Source organism: Malania oleifera, chromosome 2 (assembly GCF_029873635.1).
Source record: "Malania oleifera isolate guangnan ecotype guangnan chromosome 2, ASM2987363v1, whole genome shotgun sequence".
NCBI lineage: Eukaryota > Viridiplantae > Streptophyta > Magnoliopsida > Santalales > Ximeniaceae > Malania > Malania oleifera.
The window spans coordinates 124591253-124617276 of NC_080418.1; the positions used below are offsets into that span (position 1 = coordinate 124591253).

A 26024-nucleotide genomic window follows, 5' to 3' on the forward strand; every position below is an offset into this window, starting at 1 on the left:
GAATTGTCCTTCTAGTATGACAATAAACTTTAGTCTTTTAGTGAACCACATGGAAACAAAGTTTGGTATGTTGCATTCATTTTATTCATTTGAAATTGGTACATTGAAGAAATTCTTTTGCAAATCATCTTTCTAGCGTGACAAAGAACTCTAGTCTTAGTATGTACCATAATATGATCTTGCATTATTTTCTTAAAATTTAATTGACTTGAAATAGGTAGATATACATTGGAAGATTTTACTTACTAGTTGAACATGTTTGCTTTATAGGAAGTTTATAATTGTTATGCAGTGTTGATGCGAATGGCGTAGCAGAAACACACAATTGAATTCGGAAACAAGTAATGCACTTGCTCAATGATGAATATACGGAAACAAGTAATCACTCACAAAGAGAATAAACGAAAGCAATAATCAAAGACACAAGATTTACGTGGTTCAGCACTGTGCCTACGTTCACAGGAGCAGCGACTGAATTTTCACTATCATAATGTCAAGCTTATATCAAGGGTTACAAAATAATGATTATAAACGAACCTTAAGTGTACAGAAACCTTAGAACCTATCTAAATCATTCCTGTAGCAATCCCCGGAGGAAAATTCTCCAAACCCCCCAATCTTTTGATCACCAAATTCAAAAAACCGTAACCTGCGCCGAACGAAACCGTTGACGGTTATAGGGAAACCGTCGACAGTTACTGCAACCTACTTCCTTGTTCTTCGCATTACTATGTTTTCCTCGGCGTATGAGTTCCACTCAAATATGAGTAACATCTTCAACAATCTCTAACTTGGCAAATATTCACCACTTAGGAGAAATCTGAGAGCAGAACCCGCTGCTCCACTCGAGATAGTAGATTAGGACCGTCTCCCGTCTAGCACCTGGAGACGTTGATGAAGTCCAAGCAATGCTTGAACTTGTTCGTTGTGACAGTTTTCGTCAACATACCAACTGCATTCTCATACGTGTGAACTTTCTCAAGTAGAAGTTCACTTGAAGCAACTACTTCCTTGATCCTGTGAAACTGCACGTCGATGTGCTTTGTCCTCGCATGATACACCTAGTTCTTAGCCAAGTAAATGACACTCTGACTATTACACTGCAGCCGAACTCCACCTTGTTGGACACCCATCTCCTTAACCAATCCCGTAAGCCACAACGCCTCCTTGGTAGCTTCAGCCACTTCCATGTACCCCGACTCAGTAGTAGATAAAGCAACCATAGACCTCCAACTAATAGGTCCTCCCACAAGGGTAAATACGTACCCTGTGGTAGACGTCCTGTCATCAAAGTCTCCTGCGTAGTTAGCATCCAGGTACCCTAGTACTGATGGATCACTTTGTTGCCTATTGAATATGATGCCATATCTGGTTATATCCCTTAATTACCTGAGAATCCACTAGACCGCATCCCAATGCCGTCGACCCGAATTCGAAAAGGACTTGCTCACCACGCTGTTAGCCTGTGCCAGGTCTGGCCTTGTACATACCATGACATACATCAGACACCCCTCTACACTGGCATAGGGGACCTTCGACATGTTACGAATCTCATCATCCGTCTTAGGGCACTGGGCGGTAGACAGCCTGAAATGACTCGCCAACGGTGTGCTCACCGGTTTAGCATTAGCCATGCTAAGCCTCTCAAACACTTTCACCACATAGCCGCCCTGAGATACCTGTAGTCTCCCTAGAGCTTTGTCCTTGCGATTTACCTCAGTCATGTCTTTAGTAGCAATCAACATGTCGTCAACATAAAGCAGTAGAAATATGAGACCCATCCTCAGGACTCCTCACATGGACGCAACAATCGTACTCACACCTCCTGTAGCCAATATGGATCATATAGGCGCCAAACCTTTTGTATCACTGCCTCGGAGATTGCTTAAGCCCGTAAAGTGACTTCTTTAGTTTACAAACTAAGTGTTCCTGTCCAGGTTGGCAAAACCCTTCTGGCTGTGTCATGTAAGTCAACTCCTCCAAATCACCTAGAGGAATGCCGTCTTTACGTCCATCTGCTCTAGATGCATGTCATATTGTGCCACCAGTCGCAACACTACCCTGATGGAAGTATGCCTGATCACGGGAGAAGATTTCATCATAATCAACTCCCTTCCTCTGTGAGTATCCCTTTGCTACCAAGTAAGCCTTGTACTTCTCTCTTTCCTTTTCTGAAACTGCTTCTTTCTTCCTGCACACACCTTGCACCCAATCGCACTTTTCGTAGTTGGAAGCTTCAGCAAGTCTCACGTCTGGTTCTTATGCAACGATTTCATCTCCTCTACCATAGCACCCATCCAGCTACCTTTCTTCTGGCTGTGCACGACCTCTTGAAAGGTAGTAGGATTCCCGCTACTAGTGATAGGTGCATAAGACACTAGATCGTCAAAACCGTACCTGGGGGGTTGCTTGACGATGCGTCTGGGTCTGTCTACAGCTATACTGCGACGCGGCTGCTAGTCATCCAAGCTAGAACTCCTTGTGTTATGAATTTCATCATCTTCACCTTGAGTTTTTGACTCCACCTGCACCGCCGGCTGATCTCTCGAGCTAGAACTCCTTGCATTTCTGCCCTGAGTCTCCAACTCCACCTGAATCACATGCCCGTTGCTGTTGTGATTTTCTGGCACTTATTTCTTTATTTCCTCATGAGTATGCCGCAACATGGCTTTCTTATTGAAAACCACGTCTCTATTGATCACCACTTTATTTGCCACTAGATCCCACAACTTGAACCCTTTCACACCTTTCTGATATCCCAGAAATATGCACCGTTTAGAATTCGCCTCAAGCCTTGATCTCTCCTCACAAGGAATGTGCGCATAGCCTGGACACCCAAATACTCTCAATCCGGAGTAGGCTATCTCGTTACTTGTCCACATCTCCTCAGCAACTTTCTCATCTTGTGATGTCCTTGGTGATCTGTTTACCAAGAAACAAGCCATACTAACTGCATCAACCTAGAAATTCATAGTGAGCCCAACATTCAATCTGAGGCACTGAGCCCTTCCAGTTAGGGTTTGGTTCATCATTTTCGCCACACCATTTTATTGTGGTGTCTGACGTATTGTAAAATGTCTCCTTATGCCATGTTGCTCGCAAAACTCTTTGAAACTCGATTTCGTGTACTCAGTTCCATTGTTTGTCTTGAGGAACTTAATCTTTCTCTCGGTCTAGTTTTCCATCTCAACTTTCCACAGTTTAAACTTAGCAAACGTCTCGATTTGTGCCGCATGAAGTACACCCAGACCTTCCGTGAGTAATTATCGATGAAACTAACGAAATACACGTCCCCCTCGTGATGCCACTCTCACTGGCCCCCAAATGTCCGAATGAATGTGGTCCAGTATTCCCTCCATCTTGTGCGTGACTGTCATGAACTGAACCCTATTATACTTCCCAATCACACAGTACTTGCAGAAATCCAACTTACATGATTTGACCCCCTTCAAAAGATTTCTCTTGTGAAGTTCTTTCATTCCACGCTCACCCATGTGCCCTAAACGCATATGCCACAGAATAGTACTATCAGACTCAGACTTCGCAACTGCTGCTCCACCTACAACTGTAGTACCCAGCAGTGTGAATATATTACCCGGTACTCTTTTCCCCTTCATCACGGTCAGAACGCCCTTGTTCACCTTCATTATCTCACCTTCAGATTTGTAACTAAACCTGTTACAATCTAAGGTGCCTAATGAAACCAGATTCTTCCTCAACTCCGGTATGTGCCTAACATCACATGATGTCCTCACCCGACCATCATACATCTTGATTCTGATATTCCCTGTCCCGACAACTTTGCATGCAGCATTCTTTCCCATCAGATTGGAACCAGAACTCACCAATCTGTACGTAGTGAACCAGTCTTTGTTGGACGTCATATGATAAGAACACGCCAAATCCAAGATCCAAGAATCTGCGAACTCATCCAACGCAGATGAAACTGAGAGCATATCACCGTCACTGCTCCCAAAGTCTCCTTCTACTACATTCGCCGTGTTTGATGACCCTTCTTTGTTTTCAGCATTCCCATTATTCCTATCTGTACAATCGGGTTTTATGTGCCCCTTTCTCCCACACTTAAAACACCGCATATCCTTCCTCTTACTAGAATTGGACCGAGCCTTATTGTTGCTCAATTCACCTCGAAACTTGCTCCTCTCACGATCCTGATTCCCCTTCGCCACGAACCCTTCACCTTGTGAATTCTCATCGCTGGCCTTCTTCCTCTGATTGAACCCCAACAATGCACTCGTGATATCCTCCAACTCTAGGGTTTCTTTCCCCTATGTTAGAGTCATAATCAAATTCTTGTATGTAGGAGACGTAGGTAGGGAATTAAGCAGCATCAGTGCTTAGTCTTCTTCCTCGAACTTCACATCAACTCGCTTCAGATCACTAATGATCCAATTGAATACGTTGATGTTCTGAGTTAGGTCCGAACCCTCTGCCATCTTAAGCCAATATAGTTTTTGCTTAAGATACAACTTGTTCGTCAATGACTTGGACATGTACCGGCTCTTTAGTTTTAGCCAAACCTCTGCTGGCGATTCCTCATCCATGACGTGATACAACACGTCATTGGCCAGAGATAACCTGATAATAGACACAGCTTTCGCTTCCATCTCCTTCCAACTCGTGTCATCCATGCCTTTTGACTGTTTTCCGTAAAGAGCCTACACCATACCTTGTTGCACTAATAGGTCCTTAATCCTCCTCTGCCAAAGTCCGAAATTTCCTGTTCCATCGAACTTGCCAATGTTGAACTTCGCTGAAGAGATCCCAGCCATTACAACCAATAGCTCTGATACCAATTGTTGATGCGAATGGCGTAGCGGAAACACACAATTGAATCCGGAAACAAATAATGCATGCACTCAATGATGAATACACGGAAACAAGCAATCACTCACAAAGAAAATAAACAAAAGCAATAATCAAAGACACAAGATTTACGTGGTTCGGCAATGTGTCTACGTCCACGGGAGCAGTGACTGAATTTTCACTATCACAATGTTAAGCTTACATCAAGGGTTACAAAATAATGATTATAAATGAACCCTAAGCGTACAAAAACCTTAGAACCTATCTAAATCATTCTAGTAGCAATCCTCGGAGGAAAATTCTCCAAACCCCCCAATTTACTGATCACCAAATTCAAAAAATCATAACCTGCTCCGAACGAAACCGTCGACGGTTAATGCAGAGAGCTGAATCTTGCAGACTGAACTGAAACCGTTTGACAGTTATTGCAACCAGGTTCCTTGTTCTTCGCATTACTATGCTTTCTCCGGTGTATGCGTTCCACTCAAATATGAGTCACATCTCCAACATGCAGCATCCGCAATTGAAATATGGCCTAGGGATCTTTTAATCTAGTAAGTAAACCTTTTTCTACATTGCTGGAAGTATGTGGTCAGATTTTCTCATATTTTTAAGGGGATGTTTTAAAAGGCCCGCTTATAATATCTTTAATTAATAAGGCCTCATATTTACTGTTATTGCATTGGTAGCAAGTTTAGCACAAAACTTTTCTGAATATTTATCCATCAAATTGTAAGGTAAACCATTGCTTCAGCTATCGTGATTTTCACTTGCTTGGACATCAAACTAGGTAAATATTTCATTATTTTGTGTGGGAAGAGATTTTTCCTTTTTTATTTTCCCTGAACAGTTGAAACTGGGACTTAGTTCGAAACAACTTCAACTGTAACTTCAGTTATCATCGTGTCAAGTTGGGGTTGGTGAAGCAATATTTTCCTAAGGGAGGGTTGGAAGTGAAAAAGGTCTTGTTAATTTCAACCAAGCCATCCTAGGGTACAACTCTGAGATTTATGGGGAAGAGAGATGCTCTTTGGAGGTCGGTTGTTCTTGGTGGATTCTTTCTTCTGATGTGATTCTAGGAAACAACACTGGAGATTCATGGTGACGAGGGATGCTCTTTGGAGTTGGGTTGTTATTGGTGGATGCTTCTCTTATGATGTGATGAATTCTGTGGAGAGGGCCCTCTTAGTCCCCACTTATTTTTATTATTTTTTTTATGCGTTGGCTATCCCTTAATAGACTTTGGTTGGGGAATATTTTCAATTGGAGAGTATTGTGCACTTGTGCTTTGTGATGCCCTATTTTCTTAAGAGATGCACATTGAGACGGGGAGGAGTTTAGAGCATTCTTTCTAAGGCTCTGTGGGGTCGTAGTAAGGGAAGGGTTTAAAATCAAGCTTGTTGCAAGTTGGGTAGCAGTGGACACTTCTTGGACAAATCCTTGATGAAGCTATGCTTAATGGAATTATGATATGGTTCATAGGGATGAAATGTTTTTTACTTTTTGTGGAAAGCTCTGTTGAAGGTAATTTGGAAAATTGAGGAACTCCTTAAGGTTTCTTTCTTAACACGGGAAGCCATATGGGAGTTTATTTTGACCATTGATGATTTACTGTGTGCTCCTTATGGAAGAGAGAGAGGGAGTATGCAAGTCTTATGTTCCTTCATTGCGTTATGGCTGGAAGTCTTTGGGAGATGGTGTATAGCCTTAGTATGGGTTTGTGCAATGCCAGTAAGAGTATATTTTCGCTTGGAAATGTCTTTTTGTGAAGAAAGACGAGGAAAAGGCTTGGAGTTTCATCTTTAATATTTTTTTTGGAGACATGAATTAGAGAGCTTCTGAAGGATAAGAATTATATTACCTAGCTTTGAAAGTCAAACAGATCAAAATTTCTTCAATTTTGGGAAAATGTTTTTTTTTTCTTGGTATTTCTAGTGTTTTGATTATAGTAATTTTTTTTGACAGTTTAGACTTACAATTGATGGGGCACATTGTGGTATTCTAATTATAATTTAGTTGGTGGGGATTTTTGTTGCTTTTTTTGTGATATTTTTCTTTTTGGGTGCTTTCTGATGCTTATATCATTCCCCACTGTTTAGTGAAACTTTCTTCTTTGCTGATTGAAGAAAAGCTTTTAGGGTGTGTTTGGTTCAGTGGCTAGGCTAGGCTATGCTAGGCTACGGACCCTTAGCCCATGTTTAGTGCAACACATAATGGGATGGACTGGCCAAGAGTGGGGGTGGGGGGGCAGCTTAGGCCATTTACACGGCATAGGGCTTGCTAGGTCTCGCCCACCGGTCAGAAGCAGCTAGGCCAGCTGGCTAGCCCGAAAAATCTAGAACAAGGACTGCCCTTCTATTTCCTTGCGTAGTCCAAGCTTGGCGCTGCCATTCTATCTCTTTTTTGTTGGCCAGTTGTTGCAGCCCTTCGACCTCCAATCGTCTTCTCCGGCAATTTTTTCATGAGTTCCTCTACTATTCTTTTTTGCTCAACTTCTCATTTGCTCGCCTCCGGTTGTCTTGTCTGGCCATTCATTGCCACACCTCTTTCTCTCTGTCTATCTTATTCTCTCTCTTCTGCTCAGATCTGGTTGATCTCCTTGTTTCTCACAGTTGAGCAAGGCCAAAGGAAATGTAGAGAGTGCTGGGAATTCCCTATTTTTTTTGAAAGTAATTTTGTACTATTTTGGAAAATGAATACAATCAGGAATTTAAAAAATATATATACGTATCTATATTCAATTTTACAGGTTGCTTAATCAGAATTATAGTTTCTCAGAAAACGAAAATTTAAAGAAAAATAAAATTATATATATATTTTCATTAAAGGGCATTTTGATCTTTTAAATCATTAGCTTATCCAATGTGTGTTGCCACAGACATATTATGGTATGCAATTGTGGCATACTCTCTTAGCCAGTCGAGTCTTGTCCAGTTCTATCCTGTGAACCTTAGCCACTGAAACAAATGCACCCTTACTGTATAATTATTAGGGTCAATTGTTTTAAAAGACTCCATCAATGGTCTTCTCAAGACAAGGCATCCTGATAACGCCTCAAGGCTTATTCTAAAATGCCAAATCCCAAAAAGGCCTAGACAGTAGACTATAAGGCTTACATTTGTATAAAAGGCACACCTTTTGCACCTTTTCAATTGAGGCTTGCACATTTTGGGTGTGCAAATCTTAAGTTAGGTTGGGTTATAAAATCTTAATCACATATGGTTATATGAAAGGAATGTCCTAAAATGAGTTGATCTCTAGAACTCCTGAACCGCAACCTTTACAAAATAATTAAGAGTTGCATCATAGATCATAAAAATTGTTAGATTACCACTTCACCTAAAAGCTTAAGCTGTTAGTTTGTTGGCCAACAATGTATATAAAGTTTTAACACTCCCCTGCACGTGCAGCCGAACAGCACATGGAGAGATAAACAAATGAGAACAAACAAGAAATTGCACCCAATACAGAGAATACAATAATTTAAAACACCACATAATAAACCTGGGCAACAAGACTTGGAAGGTAGGACCCTAGGATCTGGCTCTGATACCATATTAGATTGCCACTTTACCTAAAAGCTTAAGCTGTTAGGTTGTGGGCCACCAATGTATATCAAGTTTTATCAAAAATAATTTGACCTTTGTAAAGTTACAACTATCTCTTAACATTATTTACTTAATGAATTCAAAATAGTGTTATTTGAATGGCCAACAAGTAGTTTACAAATTATATTTAACTTTTTAAATTTCATTTGTAATTTTCTTAATTTTTCTTTGTTTTTAGAAATATATGTATTTTATATACACATTTTTATCCAAAAAATAAAATTCTCAAAAACGGCTTATGCTTCAACACCTTGCCTTGTATGGGTTGAAACACCTCGCCTTGTGCCTTTACATTTTAAAACCTTGATTAGGGTCAACCATATTGTTTGAATCTGCCTGATCATCCTGTTTATCAAAAGAGCATGAAAAGGTAATTTGATCATCCTAAATTAATGTTGTGTAATAGTAAGGAGGTGCAATGAACTGCTCGGTTGTGATCCCGTATTTTAACTAGTCACTACGTAGCATGTAGAATGTGGCAAATGAGTTGAGTTCTAAACTTTGTTGGGATCTCATTTTTTGGTGTTAAAATAAAAAAAAAAAACAACACTGCTATATTGACATGTATTTTGGTTTTTCATCAAATATGGATGACCAAAATAAGTTGCTTTTTAGAATTTAAGATACGTGGGTTACATTTTTAGTTCATATGTTTTAACATACAAGGATTTCACAGAGATAAATATGATCCAATAAAATATATGATTGTTACTTAGGCATTGCCAATTGAAGCCTAATCTAGTGATTTAAATGTGGATTGAGAACGAGGTTATAAAGTTGTGAATAAATAATTTTGCGGTGGTATTGCAAAATTTAAGACAATTTGGAAGGAAGAAGAAAAGCTAATTTTTCTTTTTTATCTTAACTTATATGTGTATTTAGGGTGTTAATATGCAAATATTTCACCAAGGTTAATATGCATTGTTGTATAGGCATTGCCAATGGAAATGTATAATCTTGCACTATTAAATGTGGATTGAGGTCTGGATTATAAGTTCGACTAAAGTGTTGTGGATGATTGGGTTAGGAAAATGACGACTTGTAGCAAGAAGTAAATGATAGTGATCTTTGTTATATTAGTGTATGATTGTTAGATAATGTTCCTACTCATAGAACTTGTTTTACATGTCATAAAAAGTTTTTTTTCATTTTTTTTTTTAAAGGACAATGCAGTTGAGCTCTTCAGAAGAGCCTGCAAGATCTTCAACATTGAGTCTGAGCTGGTAAGCAATCTAAGTGATCACATTTTTCCCTTTTAAATTTGACCAACGTATAATTTCAATCATAAATGAATGACGTTTAAACTTGTTTTATTCGACAGTTACGCATTTGGGATTTTTCTGGTCAGACGACACTATTTTTTGCAAATGACAAAATAAAGCTTCCAAGAGACTGTCAACGGCAGTCAGATCAGGAGGTAAGTGGCAGATGTTTTGTTATGAGTTTATCATGTTCTTCTCATCAATGACTGCATGTTTTGTTATTAACTTCTATATGCATTGAGAAAATGTACTCTTACATCAAACCTAAATAAAATACTAGTTTCACTTGCTCCTTTCTTGAAAATACTATCAAGAAAACCATGGTTGTGGGCCAATTAAATTTCTCTACCATAATAGCTTGAATCATAAATGGCAGCTGATGCGCATTATTTCTTTTAAATTATGAGCTTTATATATATTTGGAATTTGGTTAACCCAAATGATTATGTTTTGAATGAGAAAACTGTGTTGAAAATGAATATAGGAGTAGTTGATTCAGTGATCTTAAAGTTACTTTGTTATATATACATCTTTTGGATAAGGTTGATCACCAACCATAACACTGTTATCTTGTTTTTCTTGATTCAGAACCAAAGCTGGCAGTACGTATACTGTTTGTGGTGCATGCATAAATGTAGCTATTTTATTTGTTTGACATTGCATTTGAGAACTGAGCTTTTTTTGCTTCAAAGGTGCACTAATTTTCTGAAATTGAAGTCTGCAAAGGGTCTAAATACTTTTCCTCTGTTTCCTTTTTTTCACCCACCATTCCTTTCCTAGGTGTAAAGTTTAAATAAGCTGATATGAAACTGTTCTTGCTCAATGTTACTTATTAACGCTTTATTTGTTTTGTTTTATTTTTTCTTGTTGGTGCAGCTTGTGGCTTTCTTTTCATGCTAGACCATTCCTGCACAAGAAAAAATGATTTATTAATATCAGACTATCAGTATCAAAATTTAGCTGAGCTGATTACAAATTTTTCGCTTTTTTTTTTTCCAAAATCGTAATCCAAGAGAATTCAGCAGTTTTTTAACAGTTGATAAACTGTAAAAAGCCAAAATATCTTCATTTAGTTTTTTTTGTTGGTTTTCTAGGAGATGTGCTTTGCTTTCCTTTTCCAATCTTCAGGATTTGAAGTTTGTTTCCGTGTAGTGGGTTGTGGGATGTAACTTGGGTTATGAGTCAAAATAGGATGTAGGATCTAATATGGGTTACGATTCAAAAGTCTCATTCCTATTTCTACCCAATTGAGTATGAGAAGGCATTTCATGTACTTGTTCATAGCCTGTTACCAGCTCTTTATTTTTTTTATTTTTCCTTTTGGTCATTCTGTTGGATAAAAATTGTTTGCTTCCTTTTGGAAATTTTTTAACAGCTTCTCCAATCATAAAATGTATAAGCAAGTTACCTTTTTGTAATTTTTTCCTTTGCTTTCCTTGGGAGGGCAAAAGACACTCACCTCTCCTGAGGTTTGGCAAAAAGACAGGGACCTCCCCCGAGGTTTTAAAAATTCCATTGACCACCCTTGAGGTTTCAAAAATGCCATAAACCTCCCCTGAGATTTGCTAAAAAGACACAAACCTCCCTTTGTATTTTCAAAAAGACCAATCTTTTTGCAGGGAGGTTTGTTTCTTTTTGGTAAACCTCAAGGGAAGTCCTTGGAATTCTTGAAACCTTAGGGGAGGTTAGTTTCTTTTGTCCTTCTTGGGAATTAATGTAGGAAAAGTAACGAAGTCAACTTTCAGCATCTTCTTGAGCTTCTTGTTGATGTTTGGTCAGCACATTTAATACCATTCTTGATATCCTGAAAGTATACTTAAAATTTGAAGTAAATTGTTGATATCTCAATATATAGTCGGTATCTAAATTTTGTGATTTTCAGTCTGAAGAAAAAATAGCTACTGTGGGTGTTGTCAAATGATGTACTATGACTGATATATTGATAATATCAAAGATATTTCAGTCTATGGAGGTATTGATTAGTATTATTTAGTTCTATCAATTGATTGATCTAAGAACTTCCTCCATGTGTCTTTATTCTTTTTCTGTGCAAAGACAACAGAGGGATTCATGGCTTGTTTCACATATTTTAGACATGCTGGTGCTCAATCAACAGCAGGGTTCATGTTATAATTTTCTAATCAATTCACTGCAATTGGTCTTTTGTTTGATTCTTGTGATCATTTTTTTTATAATGATAGTTGTAGTTGCTATTTTGCCTTATAGCCAAATCACAAGTGCACATAGTTTTGAAATCTTTAAAAAGAAATTGAAAAGTAAAGGATACAAAATGGAACTACAAATAAAAAAAAAGAAAAAATTAAAGAATTTTCATTTAACTTTTTGCTTCTTAATTTGTATTCCTATTTGACTCTCTGATTTAAGAAGTGCTTCTTCTTTTATTTGGTGAATGCAGTGCTAGTCTTCTCTTATTTGCAGAAGCTACAGTGAGGGTTGGAAGATCGCAGAGGAATAAGGGTTTTAAGGGCACATGAGCATTTATTGGTGGTTTCAATGCCTCCAAAGGGTAGTACATGAAAATAAAAAAAATGAAAAACAATTGAAAGGGATTGTGCTCTTTATCTCTTTTATATAGTAGATGACAGAATGCAGAGGAATAAGGGTTTTAAGGCACTTTAGCATTTATTGGTAGTTTCAATGCCTCCACAAGGGTAGTAATGAAAAAAAAAATTAAGACAATTGAAAGGGATTGTGCTCTTTATCTCTTATATATAGTAGTCAATGTGTAAGCTAATAAGTACTGTTAACTTATACCACCTTATACGTTGCCTGCATATTTATTTATGGGCATTGATAAAGCTTGATATACATTGTTGGCCCATGACCTAACAGCTTAAGCTTTTAGGTGAAGTGGTAATCGAACATGGTATTAGAGCTGTGGTTGCTAGTGGGTCTTAGATTCTAGTCTTGTTGCCTGCATTTATTGTCTAGTGGTTAAAAATTATCTTATTCCCTGTAATGGGTGTTATTTTTAATTGTTTATCAATCAATGTGCTATTGGGCTGGATTTGAGGGGGAGTGGTAAAGCTTGATATACATTGTTGACCCACGACCTAACAGCTTAAGCTTTTAGGTGAAGTGGTAATCTAACAAGTATAAATTTAACTAGAATTTGACAAGTAATAAAAAAGGGCGGCCTGGTGCACAAAGCTCCTGCATATGTGGGGTTTGGGCAAGGGGCGGACCATGATGGGTCTATTGCATGCAGCCTTACCTTGACAAGCATAAACTTGTCAAATGTGCACTCTTTGATTAGAGTTATATGAATTATTTCTTTTTAATGAAATCTGTTTGAAAGCAGCCGCTCTGTGCAAATGTACTGATGTATAGATCTTTCTATGGTTTATCCCTATTAGGACTTTGCTTGCCAGGACTAGTATTGCATAGTGACAATTTTTTATTTTTAAATTTGATTGAATCTGTACTTTATAGTTGTCTATTTGAAAGCATGGCTGCTAAGTCAACCAGTCATAAGGCCAATTTAAATTTAGAAAAGAAGAATCTGATAATGTAGCTGATTTCACATTGATCAGATATTTAGATGCCATATATTGATGATAGACTTGAAATTTGGCACCAATTTTCAATTAATTAAAGATTTTATGAAATTTCATGTAAAATATCACACCTTCGCTGTAGTCACTATAATGGATCTGGATCAGCCTAGTTATTTGCCTGACCTGGTTATGAATTGTCTAATGAGGCTTTTAGGTGTCAATCAAACCTTCGCTATATTCACTATAATGGATCTGGATCAGCCCAGTTATCTGCTGACCTGGTTATGAATTGAGCCACAGGCCATAGGTTGGGTTCATTCTAAATATTCACTATAATGAGGCTTTTAGTTATCATTGAGCCACAGGCTGTAGGTTGGGTTCATTCTAAATATTTTTTCCCCCAGTTTTGAATATTGTTGAAGAGGAAGAAGCATTAGCTTCTACGAGCAGCCACCAGGTGACCATCGTCACCACAGGCTGCTGGCAGCTTCTGTGGCGTGCTGCACCTCATCCAGCTACCTCTTGCCATTGCTGAAACAAATGTCCAGATTGAGAAACCTTCAAATATACTGACACACCACAGTCACCTCTGCTGGAACTCTTGCCAACAGGAGCATCTGCAGAGTTTTGCATGAGCAGTTTTCTGAGCCCTAGTGCAAGCAGTGAGTGTCTTCAGAGCCCTACCTGATGGACATGATCTCGCCGATGGACCAGATCTCGCCGAGGCCTTGCTGATTCGAGCCACTCCAAGCTCCAAGGAGTATTTGCCACTTCAGGGCCCTAGCCTGCTGGGCCTCCCAGCTTTGTTCTATTGTTCTTCGAGGCTTCGAGTTCTTCATCTTCGTGCTGCAAGAAATCGTCAATTTTTTTAAACAACATGGGCTTTATCTTTCATTTGCGAAACAACTCTCAATCTTGCATGAATACGACCATGGCTGTGTTAGCAGGAGGTGATGTTAAAGCGCTTGGTGCAGATCGAAGGAAAATCCTTCAATTTGATATTGGATGAGGAGGAGGAGACCCCTTTATTGTGTATGTTTGAGAACAATATCTCTCAAAATATGTGGGTTACATTCATGGAGGCAGTTTCCTAGCTTGCTGATGGTTTATCAACTTTCATTTGGCTAGAAAGGGGCTTCAGAAATGTTTGTAAGGGAAATCTTCGCTGCTGGATGGCGAGTAGGTGGACAAGGGTGGGGAAGTTTTGGAGTTCAGGGCCGAGAGGGAAAAGGTAAGAATTTTCCAGTGTTTATTCCTGGAGGCATAAAAGGAAGGATGGAAAATTTTTGCTAACAAGTTCTACGAATTTGTGATGGAAATTCATCTTGATTTTGAAGAAGCAGGTGTTGCAAAGCACTTCAGCTCCTGGATTTTGGAGTCAGGTGGTGATGGAAAGAAAGAAAGGAAAAGGCTGCTCAAGTAGTCTACAATCAGAAAAATTGTCTTCGGTGCAGGGGTGACTTGTGATTGAAGGAATTGGGGGTGCCGTTACCAGATTACTGTGCCGCTCAATTGGAGGAGAATGTCCATAAGGTGCAGGGATCTTGGGTTTTGGTAGCCGCTGCTAGTCTTGCAGAGGAGGCTAGGGTTGGAATCAGGGACGATGAGGTTATGAAGTCTGAGCTGGGTTCTGGTATTCATCTTGGATTTGGGCCAGATATGTGAGAAAGGTGTTTCTTCCTTTTTAACAAAGTTTGGCCTCTTAATAGAACAGGTCCAATGTTTAAACAAGAATGTTATGGGCCTTTCTTTGGATTCAAAAGAAGGCTCATTCAACAGGCACTTTCACACATGGGCCTCCTCTCTAAAAAGGCCAAGTGCAAGGATATGGGTAATCAGGCCCTTCCCTTGTCCGACCATGTTACTGAACAGCTCTATTATCGTAGCCAAAATTCAATGAAGCCAGATATGGGAGAGGCGGGTATCCAGCCAAATGCTAATGAAATTCAAAATCTCTCTCCAGTTCTCAAATACAAGCCTAGAATGGATCAACATTCAGAGCATAATCAGGACAAGTTTAGCTTGGTTTTGGAAACTGATCGTGATGGAAATGATGATAATAATAACTCCCAGATTGGTTGCTGATTCTGGTTTTGCAGAAGGATTAAATGCTGGTGTCTCTTGGAACAATAAAAAAAAGAAGCTGGATTCAAAGGAAACTTGATGTTTCTGGTTTCAACTCTGAAAAATCTAGGAGTCCTAAGGTGCATGCTAATCAGAAGGATGCTCTAGCGGGTGCAGAAATGAGGAAATTATATGAAGCAAAGAGAGCATTCGGTTGAGATAAGGCCAAAGATTATAAGGAGATATTTTGAAGGAGAATTGAGTATTGTGGAAGATACACTTGCTAAGATGAAGGATATAGAAAGTGATGGAGTTAGCAAGGAAAAGGAGGCTATGATATAATTGATAAACTGTATTTAAAAATGTGTGATGCTGGTGGAATTGAAGTGTGCTTTGATGGGGGTAAGTTCAACATGAAGAAGGGTCAAAGGGGGCTAGCAAATTTAAAGTGCTCAGTGAGCTACGACAAAAAGAGATTGAAAAGGGGTTTTCTTGGTTAATTGTTCTATTTGTTTATTTTTTGTTTTATTTTAATATTTTTTAATATATTTTAAATATTTTTATTTTGTTTCTTCTTTTTATTTTTTTTGGGTGGACTTCTTGCCCACTTAGGTTGTATTTGTAACTTCTCTTTCTCAATCTAACACACCTTTTTTACTATCAGAAAAAAAAACAGAACAAGTATTGTTGAGAGCTCATTCACTGCTATTTTTTTACTGATGTTAAAATGGAGGATCTTTCTCTCTGATTGGCAGCATCATTAGGCAGTGACCTGTTTGCCACATAGGATATTAGGTCAATGGCAGCTTCTAGGTTGATTCAGTTCTATTGGGCATTTTCATACCACTACACATTTTGATTGTTGTAACTTGCCTAATGATTTTCCTTACCATTTTCCTATGTCATGTATATGTTAATTGATGTATGGGCATTACTTTTTTGTCACTTTGGGTCAGATTCTTCTGGAGTTGCAAATCTATGGGTTGTCAGATTCTATGAAATGCAGAGAAGGAAAAAAAGATGAAGTGGCATTACAACATCCTAATGTTGTAGGTTCTGGGGCATCAGTTATGATTAATGGCAACTCTAGCAATGTGAGCTCTTGTTTTCCTCGGACCCATTCTTTAGCAAGCGCTGGTGAAGCTGGTTCTTTGGGGTTGACAGGATTACAGAATCTTGGAAATACTTGTTTCATGAACAGTGCTGTCCAGTGCTTAGCACACACCCCAAAACTTGTTGACTATTTTCTTGGAGATTACAGTAGAGAAATAAACCATGAGAACCTCTTGGGTATGGAGGTATGTTATTACTTGTTCCATGCTCGTTTTAAGTAGTGGTGTAGCTGGTTTTTTTTTTCCCCACTGAACTTGTTTCAGTGAATTCCTTACCAATGCTTGGAGTATCTGCTTTTTCCACATCATTATTTGGTATTAATTTCTTGGCTAGGGCGAGCTTGCTTTAGCATTTGGAGATCTTTTAAGGAAGTTATGGGCTCCTGGAGCAACTCCAGTAGCACCAAGAATATTTAAGTCAAAGCTTGCTCATTTTGCTCCTCAATTCAGTGGCTTTAATCAGCATGATTCGCAAGTCAGTGAAATTCTTGCTCTCTGAAGAACTGTTTTATCTTTTCTTCCTTTTCTTTGAAAACAGGGGTTCATAAGAGTTGTAAAATTCAAACATGCATTCACACATGTATGTATGTATGATAATATTCTGAAATTAAAGAGTTCTTTTACTGTAGGAGCTTCTTGCTTTTTTGTTGGATGGACTCCATGAAGATCTGAATCGTGTAAAATGTAAGCCTTACATTGAAGCTAAGGATGGAGAAGGTCGGCCTGATGAAGAGGTAGCTGATGAATATTGGCAGAATCATTTGACTCGCAATGATTCTATCATTGTTGATGTATGCCAAGTAAGTCTATTTTTCAGGTTTTCTCTGCATCATTATTCTAAATCTGTGTATGCAATGAATGTGGAAATTTACTACGGCACACATATGTAATGATCTTTATAGCGCTTCAGTTGTACTTGGCACTGCTTTTCAGAGTCTGGTATATATATATGCTTCATATGGTTTTAAAATTTTTTAAACTTGAATGCATGAAATTTTCAACAACTTTAATGATTAATATCTCAACTCATATACAAAGATCATAAGCATGAAAATTTTACCAGAATTTATTCGTTGAAAAGTTTTTGGTTCTATGCTATAGTAAATGGGTGCGTTGTAGACCAATTAAATGATCAGGGTTGGATCTATGAACATAAATCTGTTGGCAAATATTGGTCATGACCTGGGCACTTGTACTAACAAATTGAATATGCATACATGTTGAAATTCTGTTGATTGCAATCTTTGTATCAGGTTAGAGTTTGGGAAGTTCGTGATAAATTGCCTTCATGTATACCTTGAGCGGATTTGGATTCAGTCTCTCCCTCATTCCCTTTGCCATTTTCTGGGCTGTGTGGAGAGAAAGGAATAGAAGAGCCTTTAAAGGAATTATTGCTCCTATTCAGGCTGTCATGGACCATTGGAATGCTATGATCTCTAGCTAGCATTCTGGGCTAGTTGAAAGGGACTCCTTTGTAATCTTTGATTTTCTTGTTACTTTTCAGAAGGGGTGTTTCTTTCTTGTTGTTTCTTTATACTTGGGTGGCATCCCCTTGATGCCTCGTTTTATAACTTCTCTCTGCTGATAAAAAAAAAAGAGGGTTGAAGCAATATAACTTGTTTATGATAATTTTATTAGATTTACGATCTCACTGGCCAAAACTGTTATGCTGCAGGGACAGTATAGGTCAACACTAGTTTGTCCTATTTGCCAAAAGGTTTCTGTTACATTTGATCCATTCATGTACCTGTCATTACCTCTTCCTTCAACAACAATGCGGACTATGACTTTGACAGTCGTGAGTACTGATGGAAGTGCTCAGCCTTCTCCATTTACCATTACAGTGCCCAAGCATGGAAAGTGTGAAGATCTTATTCAGGCCTTAAGCATTGCATGTTCTTTGGGGGTTGATGAAAGTTTGCTGATTGCTGAGGTATATTGCAATTGTCGTACTCCCATAAAATTTTCTCACATGCTAATGCAGTTCAATTCGTACTCGACATATTTACATCTATATATTTCAATTTTGATCTCTTTAGCCATGAATTCTCTGCAGATATATAACAGCCGTATTATACGTTATCTAGAGGAGCCAACAGATTTGTTATCCTTGATTAGAGATGATGACCGATTAGTTGCGTATCGGTTACCTAAAGATATTGAGAAAGCCTGTTTGGTCGTGTTTATGCATCAACATATGGAGGAGTAAGTTAAATCTGCCTCTTAGTTTGATAATATTTAGTTTACAGTTTTCCTACTGAATTTAATTTTCATTGGCATGCTACCAACTACCAACTTCTAGCTCTTTTTTTTTTTTTTTTCATTTTTCTTAATTAAGAGAGATATGTTTTAAGATAGAAGAAAATGGAATTACAAACTAATCAAGTTATAATTTATATCCCATTAGTAGAGGTGGTCTTAAATGAAAAAAAATTGGGGATGGAAGAAAACAATATATAGCACATCTTACAATATGGCGTCTCTGCCTTCTCAAAAAAGAAGGGCAAAAATTGGGATTAAGAATTTATTGGAAATAATAGTTCCTTCTATTTGAGAAAGTTTGATTTTAAGATTCTATTAGCAAGAACATAACATATCTCCATGTGTTTGATGTTTGGAGCTGAAAATAAGATGAGGAGTTTGGGAGATGGGGGGACTTTATCAGCATTTCATTTTTGAAGAAGGAAGAATAACCATTAATCCTAAACAGAGGAGATTCTTGCAATCAATACATATCATTTTATAATGCATTGTTTTTATTATTTAGTAAAATTTGTAGTAACAATATTATATGAAAATTTTCCTGAAACCTAATTTATGTTTTTCAAGTTTTTTGTAGTATATATTTGTCACTTTATAAATTCAAATCGGTGGCTGGTGTGAATAATTATTGGAAGGTAATATATATTCAACTTTTAAAATGAAATGACTGTATTTGAAGAAGAAAAGATAAAACATTGGGATAAAAATTTAAATGCAAGGATCATGAGCTTGTAGCCTAGTGGCTCGTCTCCTAATTTCCCATATGGAAGGTTTGGGTTTATATACCTTTTTTCATTTTTGATAAAAAAAAAAGGTATATAAAGGTCAGATTAAGAGAGAAGGAAAAACAATCAAGAGAGTACAAGAAAAGTTCTCAGCTAAAGAACTAGAAAAACAAATCTAGAACGAAAAAAGAAAAAAAAGAGAAAATAACAAAAGGTTTTGTAGACACCTCAATTTGTCCAGGGCTTATATAACAAAATTTAACAAATTTCATTTCATGAAAAAAAAAAAAATACAATAAAATGAAATACAGGAAAAATGAAAATATAGGGAAAATTTTGAATACAACAATTTTACATTGAAAAGAATAAAAACAAAAAAAAATACAAAAAGGAAAAATAAAAAAAGAGTTACTCTCCAATTCCATGCTGGCACCTGCATACACGCGCAAAGGAAGGAATTAGGAAAATCAGCAATAAAGATTGATCAATTTGTTTCTTAATATGATTGATCCGCAATAAATATTGAGTGACCTGTTTCTTAATTGGATGGATCTGTTTTTTTATTTGATTGATCAAATTTAAATGCTCCCGAGGCGCACATGGAAGGAAATCAACAATAAAGATCAAGTCTCAATGCTCCCAAGCCTATAATGGAAGTTTTTCTTGAGAAGGATAGGACACACATGGAAGGTTAAACAATTACGAAATCAGCAATAAAGATTGATTGATTTGTTTCTTAATTTGATTGATCTGTTTTGATTTGATTTTAAATGCCGAGCAATGCTCCCGAGCCTATAAATAGAGGCTTTCTAAGGCACTCAATGACAAGATAAGAAGACAGACAGAGAGACAAAATCATGGAGAGAAAAAGTCATGTGAGCCATTGTGAGAATTCTAATTGAGGGTGAGTAATAGAGAGTGTGAACTGGAGATACTGCGAGGGAGGAAAAGGAATTCAGAAAGCTATTGAAGGAATTCAAGAGGATAGGGGAAATTGCAAAGTTGGAGGAATCGAAGGCTTAAAGAGGAGATTCAGGCAAAAAGAGTGGCAGAAAAGAATCGAAGATGGGTGAGAAGACTGAAGGAGTTGAAGAACTAAGGTTGGTTTTGTTTTATTCTCATGTTTTGTTTTGCTCAATTTTTGTTTTCTTAAATTAAACAAATCCAACAATTTAAAAATGCAAAATTTTGTTCTGAAATTGACCTGACTCAGTAGATTAGATCCAACCCATTGACTTGACCCTTCGGACTGGGTCCAACCCATTGACCCATAACCCATGACCTACTACCCGGAGTTGACTTGAAAGCCCAAGACCCAAGTCCAATTTGGAACTGGGTCCATTGCTCAATTCCCTTAATTAGACCCGAAAGCCCATCAAACCAAGCCCCTAGGCCTGCCCCGGTTAACAAGCCCAAAGCTCAAGTCTCAGACCCAATTGGCCTTCAGCCCCACCATAGACTAGGCCCAAGCAATCAAACCAAGCCATTAGGCCTGGCTTGGTTAACAAGCTTAAAGCCCAAGCTCAAATCCCACGACCCATTAGCCAAAGCCCAAGCCCAAGGCCTAAGTCTCGGACCCAATTGGCCTTTAGCCCCACATAGACTAGGCCTAAGCAATCAAACTAGCCCAATCACAGATTCGACCCAATTGTACCTAACCTGACTCAACACTAAAACTAACCAAAGCCCAAATTAAACCCGGACCAAACCCAAGCCCAAGCCCAAACCTAACCCAAGCCCCTAACCTAACTCTAACCTAGGGTTAAACCTAACTTAGGTCAAGTCAATGAGCATGTTTGGCTTATGGGAAAGTGGTGGAAAATTTTGAGAAAAAAGGAACATTCAAAGTAAAAAAAAAAAAGCAAAGCACACTTCTCTTCACTAGCTGCAGGTTTGGTGCTCCCTTCTCTGGTTCAAACTTGCAAAACCAAAAAAGGGAGGTGAGAACTTAAAGCAAGAAGTAAAGAAAAATAGGAAAGAAAGAAAGAGTAGGGAGAGAGAGTCTGTGAGAGAAGAAGAAAAGGAACTATAGAGAGATATGGGATAGAATAGGAATCAAAAGAGAGAGAGAGGGTCTTCGAGAGGAGAGGAAAATAGAGAGAGAGGAAGAAAGAAAGAAGAGAGAGAGTTTGTGAGGGAGGAAGAAGTGAGAGAAACAAAGAGAAAGGAGGGGAAAAAAAGGAGAGAGAGAGTCTGTGAGAGAAGAAGAAAAGGAACTACAGAGAGATATGGGAGAGAATAGGAATCGAAAGAGAGAGAGAGGGTCTTCGAGAGGAGAGGAAAAGAGAGAGAGAGGAAGAAAGAAAGAAGAGAGATAGTTTGTGAGGGAGGAAGAAGTGAGAGAAACAAAGAGAAAGGAGGGGAAAAAAAGGAGAGAGAGAATAGATGAAAGGGGAAGAAAAAAAGGGGGGTTTTTATATGGGAGATAGTAGAACACGTGTCATCGTCCGTATGGTGACACATGGTGCAACCAGAACCAAGTGTATATGGGAGATAGTAGAACACGTGTCATCGTCCGTATGGTGACACATGGTGCAACCAGAACCAAGTGTTTGGAAGGCGACGTGGAGCAATCTCAGCTGTCCGATCTGTGTTTTCTTTGGACGGTCGTACTGATGCCACGTTAGCAATCCGTGTGAAACTTTTCGAGCTACTTAGGATTTGCCACGTGGCAAGGTGACATCAGCCTGCTGCAAAAAAAAAAAAAAAAAGAAGAGAAAAATAGAAGGTTGCCACATGACAGGGTGACGTTAGTGTGACGCCCCGATTTTTCATACATTTTTTTCCCCCCATAAATCATCAATAATAATTAAATCATACACATCAGATATCAAGCATCACATCGGCCACGTCAACAACTCTGATGCCATGCACACAACCCGACCCACATTGGGTACCGAGTAAACGGGCACTTTATTCACATTAACCTAACAGTGGAAGACATAATGTACATACCATCCAGAATACATTACCCAGAGTATCAATATACATATTCACACATTTCTATCATACCCAAAAACAACATAACTCTAGGGAAATTACACCTCCCTAGTCCAAAACTCACTTTGTATATCAGGGTATCCGCTCCACACTATCTTGGAGCCCTATCACCTGGTCTGTCTTAGTTTCCTGAAAAGTTTAAATAATTTGGGTGAGGCACATCTCAGTAAGACGGAATAAATTATTTATAATGTGTGGCAATATGAGTTCAATTATAACACATTTTACTTTTCAAATCATCAATTCATCTGAGAAAATTCATTGATATATATACTCATAATCATATAGATATAAAACACAAACTTTTATAAGCTTTAAAATCATTTCTCAAGCTCTTTCGTATACAACCCATATTTACTAGCGAAGTTTGTGAGGATAGGGGAGATTGCACGCTACATGCAGCTCCCCTATGCTCTGATATCGTTTGTATCCTTACCCGATTAACTCGGGTTCGACTACAACTGATACTCATTAGGACACTCATCTTACTCAGTAAGCCCTCAGGCGGAGAGTTTTACTTCGCCTCAATTATTTATGTTATTAACTCACACATATCCATTTCCATTTCCATTTCCATTTCATTATCCAGCACATGAGTATCCTTGGTACTAGTACCAACATCGCGTCTGTAACTCATGGCTGCCTTGAGGATCTCTTTTCCACGCCATGCTTCCCGCCTTGGTCAGGGTTGTGCATCCTGAAAGCTGGATCTAACTGCGGTTGGCCTACCCAGTTAGATCAAAATAGAAATCTATCTATGCGTTTGCAATACGACTGACCAACCTATAGCCCTGATCCGGACTCAGGGGGCACAACAACTCTACTAAACGGCTCAGTCGACTACCCACACCACACTCTCCACGAGATCATGTGGTTGCACTAATACCTCACTAGCAATTGTATCGTGCTCAATATCACAACCCATCATTATAACCATCCATCAGGGTTATCATTACCACATAGCCACAATCATTATGCGATATTGACATTTCATCATTTACATTTCAATGATCCCATTGCAGTTTTCGCACTTTGCAATGTTCACATTTCCTAGAATTTACAATCAGTATTCTCAATTCAGTATTTATATTTCAGAAATCACATTTCAAATTCCATATTTCAATATTCATATTGCAGAATTTACTTTGCAATATTTCCATTTTTAATATTCACATTTCATCTCATACCAATATATATATCATTTCACACATTTTAGCATTTCTCAATAAAGCATTTCATTATTTTTCCAATATACATATCCATGTTTCTCTTTTCGTCATTTCTCAAAAAACTCTTCAATATACATATACATATATTATTTCCATTGTTTCTCAATAAAACAATTCTCACTTTATAATCATTTTCTTGTAAACATATCAATGTTTCACATATCAGTATTTCTCAGAAAATACTCATTAATATTTATCACTTTTCATCACCTCTTGTATTTCAGAAGCCAAAACACCACAATTCAATATAAATCATATGCCACACAACTTTATCTGATATTCATATCATAATAATTTCAGGCCAAATATCATATACTCATTTTCACGTATTAACTAAATCAATAGTTTTCAAAATAACTATAATAATTTATTCCCTTTACCTGGTTTCTTGAACTACGCCTGCAGGGATCTCGAAATTTTACTCGCAGTGCTCATCCGAGCCCTGAATTCTAAAAATCCTACTTACTCAATTCTACTCCAAAATGCGCAATATTTTAGCATTTCCAAATCTACAATAATTAAATAACAATTAATCTCTAAATAACCCCTTTATCCTAATTTTGGGGCTATGCTTACGACTACTCCATTAGAAATCCACTCCGCTAGACTTGTAGAGAATCATTCCTAGATTCTCATGGTAGTGTCCGATCGTCTATTTGGCTTAGGATTTAAGAAAAATTGAGGTAAGAGTGAAAATTTACCTTATTCCAGGGGATATGCCTACGTCACTCCTACGACAAATCCGCTCCAGTAGAAATGTCGGTGGCGGATAATGGAGTCCAGCAGTATTTTTTGATTTCCGATCGGCCAAATATTTGCCGAGAAATTGAAGTGAGTGGGAGAAAGAACAATGAGAGAGAGACGACGTTGAGGGGGGGGGGAGGGGCGTCTCTGCTTCTCTGCAATTCAAATAGCAGATGCATCCTAAAGGAAATCCTTCAGGAAGATTTAAACTTATTATATAATATATTATAATAATATTATATTATATACTTATATATATATTAATATTATAATATAATACAATATAATATTATATTAATTATTATTATTTAATTAATTAATTATTATTTTTTTTTAAATTTAATTTTTTTTTAGGATCATTCCACTAATCTTGTTTAACTATTTTTGGGGTTATTACAGTCAGCTTGTTGCAAAAAATTCATAAAAAATGAGAGAAACATAAGGTTGCCACGTGGTAGGATGACGTTATGCTAATGTCAGCCTGCTGCAGAAAATTCAAAAAGAAGAAGAGAAAATCAGAAGGCTGCCACGTGGCAGGTGATGTTAGGACAATAGTAAATTCAAAAAAAAAAAAGAGAAAAGAAAAAAGAAAAAGAGCCATGTGTCTCCACTCTGGGTTGACACGTGGTCCACTAAACCCAACCATGTTGAGCCTGGTTCAGATCGGTTGAGCCGGTCCGATTTTCTGAACCAGTTTATTTATTTGTTTTATTTATAATTGATTTTTAATTTTTTTGAAAAAAAATGAGAAAAAAAAAGAAAATCCGAAAGAGATAAGGAAATATCAGGAAAAATATTTTAGAAAATCAGGAAAAATAATAACCAAACATTTGAGTTATTTTAACTCAAATAAAAAAAAATGAAAAAAATAAAAAAATAAGGAAAAGTCTTTAAAAATCCCAGGAAATTTTATAAAAATGTTGGAAAACTTCAGAAAATTTCTATAAAATTTTAGAAAAATCTAGGAATGTTTTAAAGACCTTTTTTGCTTAAATTTGGATACTTTTTGTGTTGTGTGTCCTAATTATTAACTAAAGGGTAGAGAGGTATTTCAGACCTCACCTATTTTAGTTCTGAGAGGGGGGTTTATCTAACAAGATCCCCTCCTTTGGAGGTCTTATTAGACATTCCTAAATTGCACTATAGTTTTCATTTTCCTTTTAAATATCTATTTATTTATTTATGTATTTGTTTGTTTGTTTATTTTAAAGGAGTTAATTAAAGACCATTAGATTCAATTTAGGGATAATTTATGATTAGTTAGGTACTGTTTGTAGAGTGGGTGTGTAAGGGGTGCTGATACCTTCCCTTCGCATAACTGAACTCCCGATCCCAATTCTGGTTAGTACAGACCGAGACTACTGATTCTTTGGCCTAAGATTAGTCTAGGAGACCAATCAACAAGTAGTAATTAAGTGATCTAACTACACTTAGGAAAATAACAGGTTAGTGGTGACTCCATCAAATTTTAATATTATTATTATTCGCCATTCAGGACCCTTTCTTCGAGATGTTGCGATAGGTTTAACTACCCTTAAAGGAAGGCGTGTATGACTTTTTGTGGTGCTAGGGTGTGTGCACATTTACCTATTTGAAAAATGGTAAATGCAAGAAGTGTACTTGGGTAATTCTCTCTCTAGAGTCTTTTCTCAAGAGGAAAAAATAAATTTAAA

At 37.6% G+C, this 26024-nt stretch overlaps 1 protein-coding gene across 4 annotated transcripts in view; it reads left to right on the top strand.

Annotated features, from left to right (window-relative positions):
• The window catches only part of LOC131148568 (ubiquitin carboxyl-terminal hydrolase 8), a 63031-nt gene that overhangs the window by 3440 nt on the left and 33567 nt on the right, over positions 1-26024 (top strand). For all 4 annotated transcript variants that reach the window (XM_058098356.1, XM_058098357.1, XM_058098358.1 and 1 more), the window contains exons 4-10: positions 9599-9658; positions 9757-9852; positions 16236-16577; positions 16726-16866; positions 17021-17191; positions 18067-18324; positions 18448-18596. In XM_058098356.1, the coding sequence (XP_057954339.1) occupies positions 9599-9658; positions 9757-9852; positions 16236-16577; positions 16726-16866; positions 17021-17191; positions 18067-18324; positions 18448-18596 (1217 nt within the window). The remainder of the gene's footprint in view (positions 1-9598; positions 9659-9756; positions 9853-16235; positions 16578-16725; positions 16867-17020; positions 17192-18066; positions 18325-18447; positions 18597-26024) is intronic.